Genomic DNA, 23,330 nt, shown 5'->3' on the forward strand with positions numbered 1-23,330 from the left:
CAGTGTTGTGTAACCTAACTAGTCTCTAAAGTTGTAATATAAAATATGTGCTGGGGAGTGTAACGTTGCATATGCACTGTGACAAAGATATGGATCCCAAATTGTAATATGTATGGCATAGCACTGTGCGTTATAACATAGGCATCGAGGAAGGCACGTTAGATGGGGCAATATAACCCGTGTGAAGACAAGTGTGGCATGACATTTTCACGGGGTGGTGTTACAGTGCACATGGGCTAGAGAGTGTCATAGCATATGCACTAGCTAGTGGAATACAATACAGAGGTGTGTGGCACTCGGCAGGCAATGGTGGGTGTAACACAGCATTGGGCTCTGTCAGGAGCGCGCTGTGACTCGCAAGTGATGTTCGTCCCCTTTCCAGAGAGTAAAATAAAAAGTATTACACATCCGGCAGTGGATGTGTGTTTTATTAACTGTGAGGGGGGTTTCTTGCATAGTTTTGGTCGAATTTTTGTCGAATCCCCTTTGAATGGCTTGGTGTGCATGTGTATTAAATGTGCCCGTCAATAGCTACCCATGTTTGTATAAATAAACGACAAGGGTGTCTACCGGGATTAGGCACGGTAGAGCATCAGACATGTCAGAGCTTCACTAGTGGTGTAAATACATTCCACGTAGATTAATTGCATGCATAGTCGCCTTTTAATGAATATCACGCAAATCGTCATGGTGATAGGTACGTACGGTTTGTCCAGCATGTCCTAGGTGTGTCTATAAATATATATTTTTTAAAAATAATAAAAAACAGTGGCCGGCCCTGGGGATTGGGGTCAAAAAAATATAATTAGGAGACAGGCCCTGGGGGATGGGGTCATCAGGGCCAATAAATTAGAATAAGAAGGGGAACCACACAGCCCCCCTTCTTAAAAAAATAAAATAAATAAAAGACTGGCATCGTGCCGGAGGCCATGTCCCCTCCATGCAGCACTCTGCAAACGCGCCCCCAACAGGCATCTCCAGTATGCGCCAGGGAGCTGCGCTGCAGACAGGTGTTCTGAGGCCAAGCCCCTTTTTACACCTCTCTGCAACGCAGCTCTGTGGCGCTTACTGGAGGTACCTAGTGGTCTAGTGTGACCCTAGGGACCCTTAGGATTCAAGGGGACTTAATCTCTCAACTTAGAACAGCCACAGGGCGCGTTTACACAGTGGTGAAGGGAGGGGACGGGGCCTGAGGTGACGTGTGCAAACACGCACCATGGCACGTTTTAAATTGGGGATATAATTTCCCTTCAATACTGAGGGCCCCTGGGGGCTAACTAGCCCACCAAGTGCTTCCAGTAAGCGCCACTGAGCTGCATTGCAGAGAGGTGGTCCAGGCCGTGCCACTTTTTACACCTCTCTGCAACGCAGCTCTGTGGCACTTACTGGAGGTACCTAGTGGGCTAGTTGGACCCTAGGGACCCTCAGGACTCAAATGAACTTAATCTCCCAACTAAAAACGGACACAGGGCGTGTTTACACAATGGTGAAAGGAGGGGACGGGGCCTGAGTTAACGTGTGCAAAAACGCCCTGTGGCCTGTTTTAAGAGGTAGTTTTAATCCCCATGCCCTATTATATACTAGGGGCTTATAGAGGAGGTAAGGCTAATCACAGGGGGACCCCAACGCATAATGTTCCCTAGTGTATGTAGGTGTTTTCACTGTATTCTAAGTGTCTTTTAACATAGCACTGGCTCTAGGACTGGTTAGTCAGAATCAGTTACCACCAGTATCCGTCTGAAAAAGTTGTGGGTACAGGATGATTTTGCAACAAGGCTTCTTTCTGCTCTTCTTTTTGTTCTTTCTGCACGTTATCCTTCTTCCTGCACTTATCTTCGTATTTGAGGACTTCTGTTGCTTCTTTCTGCACTTCTTTTGTTTCTTTCTGTGCATTTTTTCTTCTTTCTTCACATGTCCTATCTCTGTAGGCATAGTTAGAAATTAGCATTTAAAAAACCTTTGAAATTAACAGAAAAAACCATAGGTTTCAGGCACGTTATAGTTAGGAATTAGCATTTAAAAAACCTCAGAAATTCACTGAAAAAACCATAGGTTTCAGGGGTGTTATAGTTAGCTGGACTTTTCACTTGTACAAAACCATTGAAATTCCTCCGTTATAGTTAGTTCAGCTAACTATAACTCGCGCGCCCGCAATGCACTGCTGATGACATCACATATTACATCACTCATGACATGGTCAGTGACATCACTCATGACATCACTGATGACATCTCAAATGACATCACTGATGACATCACTGATGACATCATCCTTGTGATAGAGTGGCAGACCTCCTCTCACCCTAATATAACCTTTGATACACACATTCAAAAATAGAGAGTAACATTTTCAAAACAATGGACATACCAATACCAGTTACAACAACCTCTTCAGTAATTCTAAGATCCACATACACATCCACTCATTCACCAACAGTCCAATACAGTCACTCATACATGTACTCACTCATCATATGTACTCATACACCTATACATCCTGTTACACAATGCCACTCATCCATAGAGTTACTCACACACATAGTCACTCATGCTAATAAAGAATCAAACATACATTTACTTGCATATACAGTTATACACACACCACCACACTTACTTCTACGGAAACTTACACATACTTAGTCTTTTAAACAATCACTTATAGAAACACATACTTATTCATACAGGAACTCTTTCAATCTCTCACTCTCACATATACTCACATATATACACCAATAGTCACATATACTAGTTTAAAACATATGTAGTTACTCATAAAGACACTATTGAGACAGTCATTCACTCACTAACACACCCATACACACACTCATCCACCCATACAGTCCTGCACACATACTGTGTTCAACACATACAAACAGTGAGTCACTCATTCATGCACCTATGCACTACGTAATACCCCCCACCGAACCATGCAGACACTCAGACTGATACTCAAAAAACCAACTAATAACCTATATAGACACCCATGTAGCTACTCACCAACCCATGCAGCCACTTATACACAAAGTGAGAGACTGATACAGATATTTACATATTTAAACATTACTCACTAAGCCATGTATTCACTATGATACACTTAATCAGTCAGTTACACAATCAATTTTTCAAAAACAAATCATCCATTTAGACACTTATATACCCATTTATTCTTCCATCGACCTTGAGATATACATATATAAAACATATTTAATTTTCAGAATAACACACATTCACTGGATGATGTCATCAGTGATGTCATCAGTGATGTCATTTGAGATGTCATCAGTGATGTCATCAGTGATGTCACTGACCATGTCATGAGTGATGTAATATGTGACGTCATCAGCAGTGCATTGCGGGCGCGCGAGTTATAGTTAGCTGAACTAACTATAACGGAGGAATTTCAATGGTTTTGTACAAGTGAAAAGTCCAGCTAACTATAACACCCCTGAAACCTATGGTTTTTTCAGTGAATATATATATATATATATATTACAAAGCACAAGAAGAGCCCACAGCTTCGGCATCATGTTGAGCTGACATTTTATTCGTCATAGTGCGGCAGCTAAACAACTCATTAAATCCTTACGCGTTTCGGCACAAAAATGTGCCTTGGTCACAGGTGAGTGTTCAAACATCCAATTGATCATGTGATCTCAAATCGCAACTGTGAGTGGGACTATGTTTATTGAGGGGGCATGACACGCTCTTCTACCACACTTCTACTGATGAAACACAATATTATTGGTTAATCGAAGCCTTTGCAAGATAAAAAGGCAGCCATATTGTTTAACCCATACTTTTTCTTTGTTCTGTGTGTTTAGCAGACTCTATAGTTTTAGGGAAAACTACAATAATTGATTTATACACCTTTAAAAATATTTACGTATTTCTGCAGAAATTCATGAAATTATCTAGAAAGTACTGTGAAACCTATTAAAATAAAAAATAAAAAATTATATACGACAAAAGACACTCTACAGCACGCCACTCCACTCCACTTCATTCTACCACATGCCAATCCACTCCTTGACATGCTAGTCCACTGTACAACACACCACTCCACTGTACATCACTCCACTTCATGACACTCTATACCACTCCACTCAAGGACACACCACTGTACGATACGCAATTCCACTCTACGATATGCCACTCCACTTTAAGACACGCCACTCCACTGTACTCTATGACAAGCCACCACACTCTACGCCACTCAACTCTACAATACTGTTATCCACTCTAATCCCCTCCATGCTACGCCAAAACGCCACTCCACTCTATGGCACTCCATTCCACTCTACAGTACACCACTCCACTCTACAACATTCCACTCCATGCCCCTCCACTCTAAGACTCTCTTCAACACGCCACTCCACTGTACTTTACTGTACTCTACGACATGCCTTTTCAATCTACACCACTTCACTTTACAACACCCAATGCCACTCTATCACCGGCCACTCTACACCACTCTATTCCACTGTATGACATGCCACTCCACTCTATGACACGTCATGCTGTTATGGGAAATATAAAATATGACTTAGAAAATGTAAAAAACTAAAACAGAGCGCAACAAGAAGCCCAAACAGAAAGCGCACAGCTGTATGTAGTTAAAGACCAGTGTAGGCCCAAATCTTGTGCTGACAAGAGGGAGGTTAGGAGTTCACTTGATGACACAATGGGATAGGTAACTTTAAAGGTCTGCAGACCAAATCATGTTTAGCAAGCTTGAAAACATTTATGGTTTTAACACACAATTTAACCTCCACGCACTTCGTGTACCCAAATAGATTGTATCTTGATTAGACAATGGGTGCAGGAATCTCAATTAACTTAGAGCACACAGGGGTCTTAGGTGCACAATGATGAAAGCACACACTTCACTAAAATTGTATTTACCGTGAATACACACACACTCATGTACAAAATAGTAAAGTTTGTTAAGCATTGTTAGAAAACGCAATAACAAATATGTATTGAATTAGGCTGAAGTCAAGGGTCAGAGGTGACTTCTTAGTTCTTACGATATGCATGTATTAATCTGTAACTGAGGTAATGATTCATCGCTGAACTTTTGCAACCCTTATTGTTCAGTTTTGTATATACAAAGCTGTTTGTGATGTGTCAAATTGAGACCGGCTGCCTGCCTGTGTCTGAGGAGAGTCTGTCTGCCTGTCACGACAATAAAGAGCTATCTTTGCATAGCCAAGAGGAGTCTGTGGCTTTTTCATTTCTTAAAGTTTTAGTCACCATGCAATATGCCACTTCACTCCTAGGATACTTAATTTTATGGCACGCCACTCCACTTAACGCCTCTCCAATCTACTCTACGACATCCCACTCCACTCTGCGTTACTCCACTCTACCCCACGCAACTCCACTCTATATCAATACCCTATATGACATTCTACGCCATGACACTCTATGACAGCACTCTGCGACACTCCACTCCACTGCACTCTATGCCACTCCATTCTACTCCACTTTATACCCCTCCACTATACAACACTCTACTCTACTTTATACTACTTCACTCTATGCCACTCAGCACAACTCCCTCTATGCCGCTCTACACCACTTTAATCCACTCTACTTTATGACACACTACTCCACTTGCGTTTCCCCATGCACTGCTTATTCCTTTTCATATTCCATCACATATAGCATGTTAAATAATAGAATAGATAGCAAGACTCATGGCATCTCAAATTAAATCATTTTTGAGTCCACTGTGCAGATAGAGGGGCGAGTTAAATTTAATGTAGTGTGGCTAGCGAGTTGACAACACTATGTAGGAAGGAATGTGACGTATGGAAAGTTTTGGGGTGCGGTGCAAATTATAACTTTAAATTATTTAGCTATAACGTTTGAATTTCTAAGGTTTTTGTAGATTAAGTTTACTTTCTATACAAATAAATAGGTTTTCCTAACTACCACCTATCCTCAACCTCATTGAATACACACACACACGCACAGAGGCACATGCACATATATATATAAATATATATATATATATATATGTATAAGTTGTATTTTATTACATATATACCAATTCTTACGAACGAGCTGTTAAAAAATGACTTTAGACATTGTAATGAATTAATTCTCTATCAATCCATCTGTGTTTTACAAAAGCTGGCGGTAGATAACCTGACATTGACCGCAAAGCTTCCAATACATTATATGGGAGTTTTCATGTCTGTGTAAAATGATTTCAGTGCACATCACACCGCATTCCTGGTGATATATCATTTTAAATACATATTGTGTTGTGATACTGTCAGCATGTTGTCATTTTTGTGCCATCGTGTGTTGGAGTTTTATTAATGATGAACATGAAAGAGCCTTGAGTCACACAGTGCAGATGCAATGATCTCTTCCTGCGTCAATGATCATGTGTCTGGCTAAACGGTGCAGGAGCAACGTCAGGGGTGGCTCCTCCATTTGAGCCGAGGAGTATCGCCCCAGAGCTGAAAAAAAAACTGTAATAAAGTTTATTTATTATTGTTTTATTTTCCAGCAACCCATCCTGAACTAAGTGTTTGGAGGGGGCGAGGCCAGTGCTTTCTTGGGACGGCCAGTCAGACATGCGCATTTTGAAGTTCTTTAACCGTTAGAGGAAGCACAGGCCTCCAGATCTCTGTCACTCTATCCAATCATGGCGCTGCTTTCATGCTGTGAAAGCAGCGCCAGGATAGTGTAGTGCAATTTCATGCATCAGGAGCTTCCTGTGAGACACCCGAAGGAGGAGGACGTCGTGCTGCAAGAATGTAAGTGAATTTCTTTTTTGTGACCCGCACACCACTCGCCCAACCACCCTCAGTACAAGCTAGTCACCACTGAGCAACTTGCATGGGAAACAACAACATGCACCAAGATAGCCTAACTCTGAAGTGGTTAAAGAGGGTGTTGGGTTAACTGGACATCCATAAAACCACAAATGGACAGTCACCGTTGTGATCCATTATACAAAGGGGAATGATGACGCCGGAACTGTGCGCCTGTCATTAGAAACATCTTGCTATGTATGGGTGGGGCTCTGGTGATGGTTAACAAATGCATTCTGCAAAAACACTATGTTGTTCCTAATATGGATGATTCTGGGAGGGCTAAGAACTTGCATTACTAAAAACAGGTCTAATGTACGACACTCTTCAGTCAAACAAAGTCTATTCTTAAGGTACACTGGTTGGATATTTGTATTACCATCCCCTTCCCAAAGAGGTTTAACATAGGACTGACGCACTTGTAAGTGAATAGGATTCGATAAAAAAAGAAAATGGAAAAAGAATTCACAAGCCAAACATATGCGATTTAGAATTGGGAATATTTAAAGATTTTTAAATTGAATTTGAGAATCCTTTTCTTCTGTTCCATTAAAATATTATCCATCTCTGAAAACTGTGGTAACCGCAACTAAACACTTAACAGAAAACAGAGTGTGGAATCTACACACGAGTAAGTTCTAAGATCTTTTTTCACTGAGTAAAGCTGCTTTAAGCTTTTGAAAATACATTGTAATGTACGCAAGGATAGGCCACTTCTGTTTGCCGGCTTAAGTCTGTCGTAAGTCTTTCTAAATCAGGCTTGAATGAATCGATACATTCGATGAAAATGAAAAAAAAGCCCACGGCCAGGATTTGTGGCAGATATCTGACCTGTGCAGACGCTGTCAGAGAGTCTTCCCATGTGCAGTGAAGCAGGAGTTTCCACCCCACTTGTCTTCATCTCTGCCCTCAAAACTGAAAGTAATGCTTTGCTCACACTTCGGGGGACAACGCCCATCAGGAAATATATTCTACTGAAGAAAACAGTCAGCCTCCGGCTATATTCGCCTGACTTCCTTTTCTCACTCCGAGTTAGCAAAGTGATTCACTTAGATTAAAAATGTATATTTTACATTACATTAAAATATTTTCACAAACAAAGTCTGACACTGTTTTAAAGACTGGTAGCCTTACCGAGACACAAAGAGTTTTTAGTTGATCCTACTGGGCATGGCTTGTAGAACACCGTCTACATCCTCTACATATTTTTTTTCCATTATTTTGGGCTTGGCAGCGCTGGCTCCCAGTGACTGATGGAGCCTGTTCTGCGCGAATGATGCCACGTGGTCCAGTTGTTTCCTAACAGATGCTGCCTTCTTTATTCTCAACAACCCGAGTTTATATAATTTTTTTACTTGGTTTTTGGCAAATATTGCACAGGCTGCTGGCAACCGCCGTCGAGCTTTTGAGAGTTCCTACCGATTGAATCCTCAGTCCACACAACTACACACTAAACACATCCCACCATCCTCACCACATCAATTTCCTCTTTATTATTATTTAAGACGTCACTTCAGTCACATCAATAGTAGCCTGTTTTAACTGCCAATCACGTCTCACTGTAAAAAGGATTCTGGATATTGTGCGAATTTGAGGTTTTCCTTTATCAATTATGTATTTTCTGCTGGGACATATAGTTCTGGGAAAATGTTACCCCCATTGAATAAAAGGAGTAAGAAAAACTCTTACGCATTCGGGGTCTGTATATTTTTCTTTCTTTTCTCAGCCTTCTTTAACCCCTTCGCCGCGGCAGGAATTCCGCCGCGGCGCTGGGGGGGTTTGGGGGCAGGTGCGGTGGCGCTGTGCTCGTGACGGAACCACTCCGTCACGAGCCACGGGTGAGCTGTGCTCCTGACGGAGTGGTTCCGTCACGTCTCCGCCCACTGCGCTAATCGCCCGCACAGGCGGGGAATTAGCGCCGCGTGGGCGGAGCGGCCGCCAACGGCCGCAGCATGACGGAACCACTCCGTCATGAGCACACGGCACCCGTGGCTCATGACGGAGTGGTTCCGTCATGAGCAGGGAAAGGGTTAAAGGAATCATGCCAAAGAGATTGATGTTGATATTTCTGTAAAAAAGTCTTTAGTATCTTGGGGGCATATTATCAAGCACGGAGTTAAAATTATCGACGCTTTAGCACCTGAACATGGGCTTCTATTAGAATTCTCCAGGGCATATTATCTAGCCCATTATTGCCGCTTTAGCTGCAGTTTTCTGCCGCTAAACCGGCGTTAAATTTTAACGCCGTCCTTGATAATATGCCCCAATAATATTCGTATGGCTTTTTGTTGCATTAATCTGACGGATGGATATATTGAACAAGTTAGAACTTTGCATGAACAATCTTTTGCCGATTCAAAAAAGCAGGGAAATCCCCACGGGAAAACTCTTTTATTGACTTGTGTGTTGTTGCACATGGCCAGCTGTCAGTCCCGTGGCAGGAGTCCTCCAGAGCATCTTGATAATATGTTATAATTGTTAGGGTAGTCAACAGTGGGATGTAGGAGCTTGCACACTTTTCCACTCACAAACATCCTGTAAATCTCACAAATACTATGCTTAAATTGTTTTGATAAATTGTTGCCAGGTTCAGAGTCGCAGCAAAAACTGTTTTAAGTCTACGGTGCGAGAAAAATGGACATTCATGTTCAACACCAACCAGTACCGGTGAGAAAAGTGTGCTGTTTGCAGGAAAAAACTAGATCAGGCCATAACTTCGAAAAACTAAACAAACTATTAAAATCAAAAATTATTTTGTATGATAAAAACTTTGCAAACCTGTAATCCACAGGAGCGGAATCAACCTTCGAGGGGAACATTAGGCAAGTTGGCAGAGAAATCTAATCAAAACCAGATTACCCTCCCCGCCCCACACAGATTTGTAACTTTCTGAGAACTGGCCTTTCTCACACAGATTTGCATTTCTAATCTGTTTGAGAAAGTGCACAGCATATTGCAATTTTCATTAGTGTAGAGAAGAGCTCAGATTAATACACGAGGGAAGGAAGACTACACTCAGAACCAGCAATGGCAAAGTCAACAGGGCTGGCCTTTTTATAAGTGACAGCACACATCTTTCACACACATGCCCATATCATCCTTTCTCTTCCACAAACACATAATGATCTTCCACATACACACAAGAGCACTGAAGTGATTGTGGTGGTCTTAGTGGCAGTAGTGATGATTATTGCCTATGGTGGAGGTAGTTGGGTAGTAGTAGTTATTGAGGTACTGGTTGTGATGGTGGTGGTAGTAATGGGGTTGTAGTACTAGCAGTGTTGGCGGATAATAATGCGGAATATAATAACAGTTTTAGTGGACATTGCAATGGTGATGATGGTGATAGCTGTGATGATGAATGTGGTAGCAGAGGGGGTAGTAGTGGTTAGCTGCAGTGATGAATGTGGTAGCAGAGGGGGTAGTAGTGGTTGTGGTAGTGGTGCTTGTGGTAATGATAGTGGTGGTGATATTGATGGGGTGAAGCCTGAAGTTGTCCACTCTTTACACATCACAAAGCCTAAATTTGACTGATACATGACTCACAAAATGAATGTGCACTTTGCACACGAATCCTGCGTGTCTTTATGATTCATGCACGCATTACATCTGATACTGCTGACGCAGAGAGTCTTTATTATAAGGTTTATACTTACTCGCCTAAGAGGATTACTAAGAACTTCAAGAGAATGCTTTTGAATGTTTAATTCATATAAATCATCCTCGACTAAAGAAATGTATTCATTCAAATGAATTAGAGATGATAAAATGACATAGATGTACTAAATAACTGACGTAATAATAAAGATTATACACTTTGTTAGCACTAAAGGATTTATTAACGTTTGCAAATGTGTGTTTTACACCAAAGACTATTCTCTTTATTTCACAACTGAAGCTTTACACATGATTTATAAAAATGTGAAATTCTGTCTATGAATCTGCTAGAAATGTCGTTCTTAGCTTTAAATGATCCTTAACATGTGCGTTATACTTGATTAGGTTAAGCAAGATGTTTTTCAATGTATGCATTAAAATTACACATATAGCCTTTGAAAAATGTGGTAGGTAGGCCCACCTAACATTGCGCAACATGATTACCTAATGCATATTCATTCAATAATGCTGATTGGACTAAAGTACTAAAGAAACCTATGCTGAATGTATGTTGAAATATGCACACTAATATAGATTTGTGCATTATTGATTTAATATCACTCAAAAGGCCTGAATCTTAGTCTGGTGGGAACCAACTGTGTGCAGTATTTTCTGCTGACTTGCTTTCTTTACAGGTATTCTTGCACTTCTTACTGTTAGAAATGATATATTCTTGTAAAAATATTAGCTACTTTGCCAGAGAATGAATGGTCAACGACGAGGACATGGGAACTCTGTAGACAAACAAGGGAATGTTGTCTTTACCCATGAGTATAGGACTGAGACAATGTTCCCGTGCACAACATGTGACTTTTTCCTGATGTTTCGGTTTAAATGTCATGAGTAACTTTACAAACTGCTGAAACTAATACAATAGATTGCTATTGATGACATACTAAAATGGGAGTTGAAGATGTACTTCATGGATTATAATATGTCTATTGCGCTGAAAGAGTAGGCAGATGACTTTAGACTTCTTTCGAGGCCCCATGCAGAACTTTCTCTGAATTCATCCAGACCCTAGAGTTGGACACTGACCTGAACCGAATTTTCCCAATTCCCAAATCTCATTGGCCCTTTGAATGGACTCTTAGAGACATTTCCCATGTCACTTAATTTCCAGAGTGTAGTTTAGACTAACACTTCATGACCCTTTACAGACTCTTGACCAAGCATTTGACATGCTGTTGCTAATACTTCTGGTATCTGCACGCCTAATCCCTATTGTCTTTTGTAGATTTGTATAGTGAGTCATCATGTGACTTAGTTTGTATTTAAACAGAGATAATTACTAATGCCTATGAAGGATCCTCATTGATCTGATCTGATTTGAGTATCAAATGCTAATGTTGCTACTTTGTATGACAGCCACAGAGCTGCTCATTTGCCTGATCCTGGTAAGCTTACATTTCTTTAGGAGTCTAGGGTGTCCAATGGCCATAATATATTTTTACAGCTTGATTTTGTGAGTGATCTACTTAAACCTAATCACTAATTTGTAATAAATGCTTTGAGACTGATCACTGATTCCTGGTCCTCATTGTATGGCCCACTGGTAGCACTGTTAATAAATTGATTGGGTGAGAAATGCTAACTCTCTTTCCCCTCAGTGTGGTACAAAAAGGTCCATCAGAGGACAAAGTTAGTAAGTAAGTAAAGCAAAGGAAATGAAACAGCCAGAAGAGTACCTCCTCAACAAGACGTTGGGCCCAGTATTACGAAATTGAATCTGCTGGAGCAATGGTTTTGTTGGAGAAAGTGGTGGTAAATGGTGGTAGTAGTGGTGGTGATGGTGTTGTGTGCAATGATGTTGGAGGTTGTGCTGGTTGAAATGTTGAAATTGCCAGAGGTAATGGTGGTGATGGTTGTAATGGTGGTGGTCAAGATAATGCTGGTGGTGGTTTTAATTGTAATGGAGGAGGTATAGGTGGTGGTACAGTTTGCGGAAGGCGTGATAATGGTAATGTTGGTGGTGTAAAGGTGTTTTTGGAAATGGTGGTAAAGGAGGTGGCAATAGTAGTGATTGTGGTTATAATGGTGGAGCTGGTAAAGGTACTTGTGGGGGTTATGGTGGTGGTGTTTGTAATAAAGGTGATATTGTATTGTAGAGGTGGAGGTGGTAGCATTGGTGGTGTTAATGGTGGTGGTGTTCATGACAATGTGGATTGTAGTAGTGTTTCTGTTACATTGATTTTTGTTTCTGTTACATTGAAAAGGTGTATATCATTTTTCAACAGCAATTATACTGTATTCAGTGACCATAACCCGGTGATTTTCACTTGTTGCTACGCACCATCCCCCAGTACCACATAGAGTAGGCGGGGGTACAACGATTCCCGTAACGGATCAAGGTAGGCGGTTTTGCTGGGCTCAGGTTGATACTGCTGCTTTTAACATTTCTCTTTTCAATAGAGGCAAGCAGGTTATTCTGAAATGTCTAGACCTAGAAGTGCAAGGAGTTGAACTAGTAGAGGCCTTTAGGGATATCGCACAGCTAGTGGATAGCTTATTGAAAGCCCCCGCTTACTCGTCTAGCATATACGCCCCTAGATGGTTTATAGTCAATGCTCTAGGGCCCTAAGAGAGCTAAAAGTGGCCCTTAAGCTGTCTCCAAGGGATAGGGATTGGGTAGCGGACTGTCGTATAAGTTATAAGCAAGAAGTCAAGGGGCGAAAGGGACAACTACAACAGAAAGCCTGGGAGGAGCTAACAGAGGCAGCGGACCTAAAGGACTCTACTCGTTTTTGGAGAGTTATTAATAACCCATGTTTTAAAGACTCAAATAAACCTGGGTTAAGCCATAATATCTGTTGGAATTGGATTTTTGTCGTTTTAGTCTTGTTTAGTTTAGATTAAATATTTTTATTTTTCTAAACTGGTGTGGAGTCCATTTGTGGTGTTTTCACTGTGTTACTGTGAGTGTCGGTACAGATACTTTACACATTGCCTTTGATAAGCCTGCCTGCTTGTGCCAAGCTACCAAGGGGGTGAGCAGGGGTTATCTAAAGAGTGTATCCCCCTTACTCTGACTAGAAGCAAGGGTCCCTATTTGGACAGTGGTACCTACCTCTGCCAACTAGAGACCCCCAGATCTAACAATATCCTACTCAATCAATGGCAGCAGCACTTTCAGGGTTTGTACAATCACCCGATAGAGTAGAACAATCTCAGACCCCAAGTCCAGAACAAAGTTCCACCCACATTATATTTTCTTTGGCTGAGGTGAGAACAGGAATTGAGGGTCTCACGAGGAACAACGCGCCGGGACTAGTTGGGATCCTGCCAGACCTCTTCCGATGTAACATAGAGGTCTGGGCGCCACTCCTAGCAAAGGTATTAAATTCAGCAGTAACTTCAGTATTGCCAGCATCATGGTCCACTGCCACTATTGTTCCCATTTTCAAGAAAGGAGACAGGGACAGTCCACATTGCTATCGCCCCATATCGCTTATTGATGTGTCTGTGAAGGTTTTGGGGCGGGTGGTTTTAAATAGGTTGATGGAATGGGCAGAGGCGAACCAAATTATAAAAGATGTTCAATATGGGTTCCGACCGGGGAAATCTACCACAGACCAATGTCTTAATCTTTATCTTATTACTGCAAAATACAAAACTAGCCAAACCAGGGCGATGTATTTAGCATTTATGGACCTTGCAATAATCAATATTCTAATGTCCCTACACTCTAATACCTCGGCAGTAGTCAGATATACACAGGAGGGGAAGGTTACGGACCATTTTAAGAGCTCAAGCGTGGTTAGACAGGGCTGTATATTAGCACTGTTTTTGTTTACTTTATATATCAATGGCCCTGACTCTGCCCTGATGGCCATATAAGCAGACACCCTGAGGATAGGTACAAGGTGCTTTATGCAGACGATGCAGTACTCCTCGCCCGCACCCCAAAGGGTTTGCAGCTTTTAATAGATGGCTTTGGAACCTTCATGAATAATCTGGATTTGTCCTCCAATCTAACAAAGTCATATATTTTGGAAATTGGGAAGAAGCCAAGCAAGCATCATAATTACACAATAGACTCACACATTTTAGGGAAAGTTCCAGCCTTCTCATATTAGGGCATTTTATTTGATGGAAAATTTAACTTTAAATACTTATTAGAGGAGAAGTGTCTCGTCCTGATAGGGTGCACAGGCTCAATAGCTAATTTTGCTCACCGACTAGGCCGTTGGACCCCATGAATGATTTTAAAGCTATACAACTCTATCCGTAGCTCTAAAGTTTTATATGGTAGTGCGGTCTGGGGATTTATGGAGGTTAGCAAGTTACAAACTGAAGAGAATAAATATTTCAGGTGTATGATGAAAGTTCCTCATAGCACCCCTGCATACATTGTCCATGAAGAACTGGGGTCTAAATACATTTCTGATATGGCGGCAGCTAAACGCCTATTGTGTTGGGAGAAGATCTGGTCAAACAAAGAGGCTGGTTTTAATAGGCTGGTAATCCAGGACTGTCTCTCTCTTGACCATGCGCTCAAAATCCCGTGGTTAAAATATGTATAGGACACCTTCTCTAGATTAGGGCATGCAGATTTGTTTACTAACCCTGATAACGTGAGAATCCAGGAAAAGGCACTTATCAAAGATCTGTTCTATAAGTATGTTACGTTGCAACGTGAGGACAGCAAACTTTATAAGTCCACGGTGAGAGAACATATTTTAGTCAAATCAATCCAGGGCATAGAACCATACTTATCTCTCATAACCAGTGCACGACAGACTTTTAATTACCCGTTTTAGATTTAATTTATTTAATCACCTATTGGCTGTACCTGCTGGTTTTACATTGAATATAGTACATAGAGGACCCTGTGGCTGCGACAATAGGTCTCCACAGTATACCCTACATTTCGTCCTACTCTGTCCGCACTATGCATTACCCAAAAAATGTCCCTGAAGGGCCTTTTAAGAAGGTTTAGATTTAGACAGGCAAATGTTGCCTTGTTTTTATTAAAAACTGTCATCAGATGTTTTTACACTCTTCTGTGTTTTCAACTTTCTAAGATCTGCTTTAAAGTTAAGAACTAAGAGGGGTGCTTGAAGCCCAGAAGAATTTTTGCTATTTTGCACTAAGTTTTGCAGCTATAAAAGTACTAGCTGTATATTTTATTGTTTTTATATATTCTAAACCCGCACTTAAACTCGTTGGTTGCACTTTGATATTAAGCCACAAGTGGGGGATAATGACAGTATATATACCTGGTCTTCCTTGTGTATGTGGCAGTCTCTATGAAGACTTCCTTTGCTAGATGTTTGTATTTTTTAAGATGTTTCTTTTATGGTCATATTTTTATATGGCGAATAAAAATTATTAATATTACTAGTAGTAGTAGTGAAGCACACTGCGTTGGCAAGATTTCAAATGTTTATTTATAGACACTGTGTAATAATTTGCTAAAAATTAGTCTGCGAGATGGCTCCTAGGTGCTTTGCATATCAAATTAGCACTCTTCAAGCGAACCATAGTTGCTGTCAGGTGTTCACCTTGGAAAATAAAATAAGCTGCCTGGGAAGCATGTCAGAGGAGCTTCAAAGCATTGGGGCAGAAGCTGAAACAGCTGTGTGCCACAGTGAGGAGCTTACTAGGAGGGTGGAGCAGGACAGAAACCCAAACTGACAATTTTCTTTTATTAACATGATGAAAGTTGATTCACAAAACGAAAACAAGCTTTCAAATGACGTGCTATCCACTAGAGAGGAGTAATTTACACATCAGAAGAATGTTTGACTTAAAATGGAAAGCATAGTGCAAACACATGTACTCGAGCTGCATACACATACATGTCACGGACGTCTGTGTATGTTTAGATGTAAACCAACACATTATGGATATGTATAACTAATCCCTGATTAAGAGAAGTGAGAGGCCTATGTAAGAACATCACTGTCATATACCTATTTCTCCTAAATCCAGGAGAAATGAAAGGTCTTCATATTGTAGTAAATATGCATGATAACTTTTGGAATGTTTGGCAAATTTCACAAACAATTTTTTTCTTTATTCTGTAACATGAACGTTTTTTGCATGTGAAAACTATGCGTCTCTTAACAACTTTTAGAAAATGGGAGTTTACTACACTTTCCCATATTTACTGCTGTGTTTACATGTCTCTGTGATGTACACTCCTGACACTTCCTTGCAATAACCCACTCCTCCTTAGATCACTCAGATAACAGCAGGGACATGCATACGTGAGGTAGAACACCCGCTCTTGTGTGTGGCACACACACAAATATGCCAACTCTGCCTTTGTAGAACAGGGTGGATACTATGTCCAGGGTTGGTCATTTTTGACATGAAGGTCTGACTTACACTCTGAAAAGATTTTGTGGATAAAGCTCCTCATAATTAACTTACTCACATAACGTGAAGCAAAGAGAATGGACATAGGGTAGAGCGCACACGCGCAAACGTTTTTTTCGTGCAACATTTGCAAAGTTCTAATAAAACGTATGAATAAAGCACACAACTACACAATTGTGTGAAAATCAGCAGTTAGAAGTTTCCATCAGAAATGAAGACACATTTGGGAGAATTTGGAAAGTGTAAACATGTAATGAGCACAGCACTAGTCAGACAATGAGATGCACTTACTAGCGCTCGGCATCAGGTCCCGCTCAGGAATGAAGAGTTTGTATCCGTAGTGTTTCTCCAGGACACCAGGTAGTATTTCTAGTGCAAACTGCTCCTCTTCCTTGGTCTCACAATCCAGTGAATCTGGATCCACTTTGGTGTAAGAGAGATAGGCATCATATTCCTTATTGTCTGTGAAAGAAAAGAAAGGCAGGTCTCATTCAGGTGGGTGTGCAACGGGTTGCCAACAATTAGTATACACAATCACTACTCACGAGCATTGAGTTGGAATAATGTTTACTGCAGTTTGCATTTCAACAAGGAGTAGCTAAGGCTCAATGCGTAACATTATCAAAAGAGCAGTCGCTCATTGTGTGCTAGTGAAAGTAACGAGAAACTGAGTCATCTTTATACCTTACATGCTGAACTAACTTTATCCCCTCCACTCACCGTTCATTTATTCTGCACATTCCTGTTGGACTTGGCCCTTTTTGCAGTGTTATCCCAAACGTTTGGCTTCTTCAACCTATGTTTTCCTGACCTCTTGGTGCTGGCTTAGGACTCTCGGCACTTTACCACTGCTAATCAGTGCTAGAGTGGATATGCTCTCTGTGTAAATTGTTATCATGATTGGTTATCCGAAATTGGCATATTTCGTTTACTGGTAAGCCCCTAGTAAAGTGCACTGAGTGTGCCAGGGCCTGTAAATCAAATGCTACTAGTGGGCCTGCAACACTGAGTGTGCCACCCACATGAGTAGCCTGTAAATGTATCTCAGACCTGCCACTGCATTGTCTGCGCACAGTTCTAAACTACCATGTCGACCTGGCAAGTGCACCCACTTACCAGGCCCTAACCTTCCCTTTTCTTACGTGTAAGGCATACCTATGGTAGGCCCAAGGTACCCCCATGGGCAGGGTGCAGTGTATGTGAAAGGTAGGAAATGTACTGGTGTGTGAGATATGTCCTGATAGTGAAATACTGACAATTTTGGTTTTTACTATTGATAGGCTATGTGCCCCATATGATAGAATGGCGGATACTGTGTAACATCTTACAAGTATAACTTCCCATTGGGACAAGATGAAGAAATAAAGATTAGGCTCTCTGAACTCAGAATTTAACAAATCTTTTAGTAAATATGGTTTTTAAATTCTGTGTTTGAAAATGCCACTTTTAGAAAGTAGGCATTTTCTTGTTTAACCATTATGTGTGCCTCTACCTGTTTGTGGATTGACACTCTGGTTTTGGAGTGACAGGGGCTGGGGATGTGCATTCACTGTAGACAGCCACTGGGGGGGGCTGAGGTGTGCCTGGCCATTCCTGAATGACTCAGAGCTGACCTGAATGGGACTTGGCTGCATTTAGGGTAGTAGGAGGAGATGTCCTTGCACCTGAATAGGGCCTGTCTCCCTTGCACAATGCTGTCTCCACCCCCTGTGGTCATACTGCACCAGTGAGGACAGAACTGGTTTGGACTGGACTCAGAGACCCTTGCACACAGCGAACAAAGATAAGTATAAGTAGTAGACCTTAAACCCCAGAACTGTAGATCACTTCTGGACTCAAGAGGAATGTTTGCCAAGGAGAAGAGGTGGAGAGCTGTAAGGTGGAGTACCGCCCCTTTTGCTGTATGGGTTGGCCTGCAGTTGCTGCTCTGCCAAGATAAGGACAAAGACTGGAACTTTGCTGTGTACCTGCTTGAAGAAGAATCTCCAATGGCCTATGTGTGCTAGTTTCCTGTTCTTAAGTCTCAGGGACACAAAGACTTCACCCCCAGCTCCCCTGAACTCTATTGCTGAGAGTTCTAACCTGCCAGGCGGTGCCTATTCCTGTTTTGGGCCTCTGGAGGTTGTTCCTGCTGTTGGAAGCTAGAAGCAATTTGAAAGAAGCAAGAAAACCAGTCTCCGATGCTGTGGTGACTCTGCGACCTGCACCGAGACCAGGGACATCGCTCGTGGAGTGCACGACGCAACACCCGGCCTCCACTGCAGCTCTGAAGCCCTTCAATGCCTGCCGACGCCAGCTGTTATCGGTATTTCCCGACGCCAGCGCTTGCACCAAGTCCATCATTGCCATCGCCTGCATACTGTAATGTTATTGCAGTGCATATAACCACCGAGGGTGACTCCACAAACTCGCCGACTTCGCATCGCCTCACTGGAACCGAAGCCTCACTGTAGACGCAACCAACTTTCCCTGTCCTGGATTCAAAATGTCACCTCCTCGAGGACATGATGCCTTGCCTTCCCGATGGCACCCAGGGAGCCGGCCTCAACCTTGCAACCATTGCCTCACCGTGGCACCAATGCCTCACCTCCATCACACCGTGCATCATCCTAGAATGAATTATTCAAAGGTACTGTTTGTTTGGGGGGATGTCTCCGTGCCTGTGGCCGCGCACCTCGCAGTCGGCGCTGTACTTTGGATTTATTCCTGTCACGACATTGCAATAGCCATAGGTGGAGCTATTTTTTTTTTTTTTGAAACCTTTATTACAAAGTTCAATAGATATACAAGTATGGGCCTACAACCTTCAGGCCGGCCGCTAGTAAACAGTGAGACCATAAAACACATTTATAAACACAAGCGGCAAGCAGTAAGAGTCCCATAGATCAAAGATATCACTTGCGGCTACATTGCCCAATCATCCCAAATGGCGGTTTCATTTTAAATGAAAAACGAAAAACAAACCCACAAGGCGGCAAAAGTCTAGGCAACAGACTTTTGCCTAGTAGGTTGGTAGGGCCCTTCGGGAGGGCCCTACCAACCTACAAGAATAGGAGGGAGGGAAGGGCAGGAGCAGAGACAAAGTGATCACGATAACACAGAATCAAGGGAACGTGCAGATTAGGGAGTCAGGGCCGCCGCCAAGTCGGGCATCAGTGGCGGGGTACAATCCCGCCGCGATAGGAGTTCCAGGGGCCCCACACCTTTACCCATTTCCCAGGCTTGCCTCTCGCCACATACACAACCTTTTCTCGGAACATACACCAATCCATATTTTCCTTCCATACCGAAATCGTGGGTGACCTCTGGGAGCCCCACAATTGTGCTATGTCACGCTTGGCCACCATATATCCCAATGTCACCCACCACGTTTGCGCCACCATGTAATCAGTCGGCTCCCACACATTCAATAAACACCTCCTGGCCTCGGGAAACAGCGCAACATGTGTGACCGCTTGCAACACCGCATGCACACCGCGCCAGAATCGAGCCACCTCTGGACATTCCCACAAAATGTGGAAGAAGGTCCCTAACAAGCCACACCCACGCTTACACATCCCATCCACCGCATATCCCATACGCATCAGGCCCGGTCCCGTAACGTAGACCCTGTGGAGTATTTTGAGCTGGATGAAACGAAGGCGGGTCGGTATGGCCACCTCTTTCGGGGAGGCCACCACAGATACCCAATCCTCGTCATCCAGCTCCAGTCCATCAGCGACCCATGCCTCACGAAGGGCGGCCAGCAGTCCCGATCGATCGTTGATGAGCTTTTTATAGATCAATGAGATAGTGCCATTCGGTACATGCCCGTCTAGCACTCTATCTTCCAAAGGGATGGACGCGACCTCCGGGAATACGGAACACAACGCGTGACGAACCTGTACATACCGGAAGTACTCTCTATCATGCAACTGGTATTCCGCTTTCAGCACATCAAACGTTTTAAATCCCCCCTTCGTCCAAAGATCGCCAACCCTACTGATGCCAATCGTGTCCCACTTCTCGAAGCCTTTCGTCGTCCACAAACAACCCAGTCGCTCAGAAGCATACAATGGCGTCGCCCGGGTCAACCGATCCTTCCACCCCATCGCCGAGTTTGCCGCATGCCACACCCGTACCGTGACCCGCGTCGGACCCGTCAAACGTGCGTCGAGCGATCTAGAGTAGAGCGCACGATTGTAGTCACCACCCGGCAACAACAATTTGTCAATTTCAAAGGCCGGATTAAGGGCGGGCCCATAAAGCCCATGGTTTACCGCAGCCAGCTGGGAGGCCCAGTAATAACGTTTGATGTCAGGGAGGGCGACCCCCCATCGTACCACGGGAGCGTCAGCTTCGCGAGGGCGATCCGCGGCCTCCCATCCCAAAACAGTTGGCGTTGCAGACCCTCCACCTCTCGAAAGTAACTAGCCGGAACGACATCCATCGTGTTTTGTAAGGCATATAAAAACCGTGGCAAAGACATCATCTTAAACAGCGCCGCCCGGCCGAGCGGCGAGAGCGGCAAGCGCCTCCAACGCGCCACATCCGCCTTCAAACGTTGGAGGGGGGGGAGTAGGTTCTGTGTGTATCGGGCCGCAGAGTCCAGGGTAATAAAAATACCCAGATACTTAAATCCCTGTTGAGCAACCTGGATAGGACAACCCCGCGGGAGGATAGGAGCCTCCCCTGAGAGGACATATACACAGGACTTAGCCCAGTTGATGACTAGGCCTGAGTTACGGCCAAAGGAATACAGTATATCCACTAACACAATCAACGATTCACGCGGGGAAGCGAGATACAAAAGAATATCGTCCGCGTAGAGAGAGACTCGATCCTCATACTCAGGAGTCCATCGGAGACCACGAATCGAAGGGTGCCACCGCAGCCACTCCGCCAGGGGCTCCAAGGCGAGCGCAAAGAGGAGAGGCGACAGCGGGCAACCCTGTCGCGTGCCCCTGCCCAATTCAAAAGGAGCCGATACTCTACCATTCACCACCACCTGCGCTAGCGGTCCGGAAAACAACAATTTCACCCAGCTAATGAATCCCGGGCCAAACCCGAACTTCTCCAGCATCGCCCAGATATATGGCCACTCAAGCGTGTCGAACGCCATAGTGGCGTCCAGGGACGCCAAAATGGCCGGTTCGCGTATGAACGGAACCCTCGAGAGCACCCCATGCAGACGCCGCAGGTTAAGCGCGGTGTTGCGATGAGGGATAAAACCGGACTGGTCCTGATGGATCAGATCGCACACCACGCTGACCAGCCGATTAGCCAGCACCTTGGCCAGAATTTTCGGTTCCGCATTCAAAAGCGAAATGGGCCTGTAAGACGTGACCCGATCACGCGGCCTCCCCTCCTTGTGAATAACCACAATAGTGGCTAGACGCTGGTCCAGCGGGAGGGAACCCGCCGCCCGGGCCGCAAGGAACATATCACGAAGATGCGGCGCCAATGTATCCGGCCGCAATTTGTACAATTCAATGGGAAGGCCATTAGGACCCATGGCCTTACCAGAGGCGACTGAACGTATGGCCAGGGCGATCTCCTCAGATGTCGGAGTCGCGTCCATCAACAATTTATCCTCCTCCGAGAGGGAAGGCAACGCAATATCTTTAAGTAGGTCGCGAGAATCCTCTTCCGAGCGAGAAGATACCGGGGAATACACCCCGCGGAAATACTCTGCGAAGCAATCAACAATTTCCACCGGATCAGTAACACACACACCATCTACTCTCTCAACCAGCGGAACAACTCGACTCGCTCTCTCCTTTTTATCCAGCCACGCAATCAGTTTTCCAGCCTTATCACCCATGTCATACAGACGCCCCTGTTGCTCCCTACTCAGGCCCCTGGCCGCTTCGGTGACTAGGGCCTTGTAGTCCGCTTGTTTGAGTCGGAGAGCATGCAGTTTGTCGTCCGTGACACCACAATCCAGGTCGCCCTCCAACTCAGTTATCTCAGACTCGATACGGGTCACCTCCTCACGCTCACACCTCTTGGAATGGGAAATGAGGGACAGGGCCTCCCCCCGGAGTACCGACTTGAACGCCTCCCACAGAGAAACAGCAGACGACACCGATCCCACATTGTCTCCAAAATATTGCTCAAGGGATTTAATCAAATCTGCGCGAATTGCGGGATTACGCAGGTACCAGGGGTTGATCGGGACCACCCTCCCCTCCATCCCCGAGACAATATCAAAGTTTAATAAGAGTGGGGAGTGGTCTGAAATACCCCGAGCAAGATGTCGCACCTCCCCGACCCTCCCCGCCTGTGCCGCTGGCATCAGAACATAATAAAGTCTCGAGAGACTACCATGAGCCCCGGAATGAAAGGTGTATTGTACCTGCGCAGGGTGTTTTAGCCGCCAACAATCCACCAGTCCCAGGGTATCCAAGAGGCCAGACAACCAAGTTTGGGCCCGGGGGAGATCCCTGGGCGGGTGACGATCCGCAGATCCAGAGACCACAGCGTTAAAATCCCCTCCAACCACTAGAATCCCCTCCGGCAGCCCAAGAAGAAGGCGCCC

At 43.9% G+C, this 23,330-nt stretch overlaps 1 protein-coding gene across 1 annotated transcript in view; it reads right to left on the reverse strand.

Moving 5' to 3' along the window:
- IL1RAPL2 (interleukin 1 receptor accessory protein like 2) overlaps nt 1-23,330 on the reverse strand; it is a 1,350,034-nt gene that overhangs the window by 24,077 nt on the left and 1,302,627 nt on the right. The window contains exon 8 of the mRNA XM_085606684.1: nt 17,102-17,272. Within this exon, the coding sequence (XP_085462810.1) occupies nt 17,102-17,272 (171 nt within the window). The remainder of the gene's footprint in view (nt 1-17,101; nt 17,273-23,330) is intronic.

Source organism: Triturus cristatus, chromosome 5_2, assembly GCF_964204655.1.
Source record: "Triturus cristatus chromosome 5_2, aTriCri1.1, whole genome shotgun sequence".
Taxonomy (NCBI): Eukaryota; Metazoa; Chordata; class Amphibia; order Caudata; family Salamandridae; genus Triturus; species Triturus cristatus.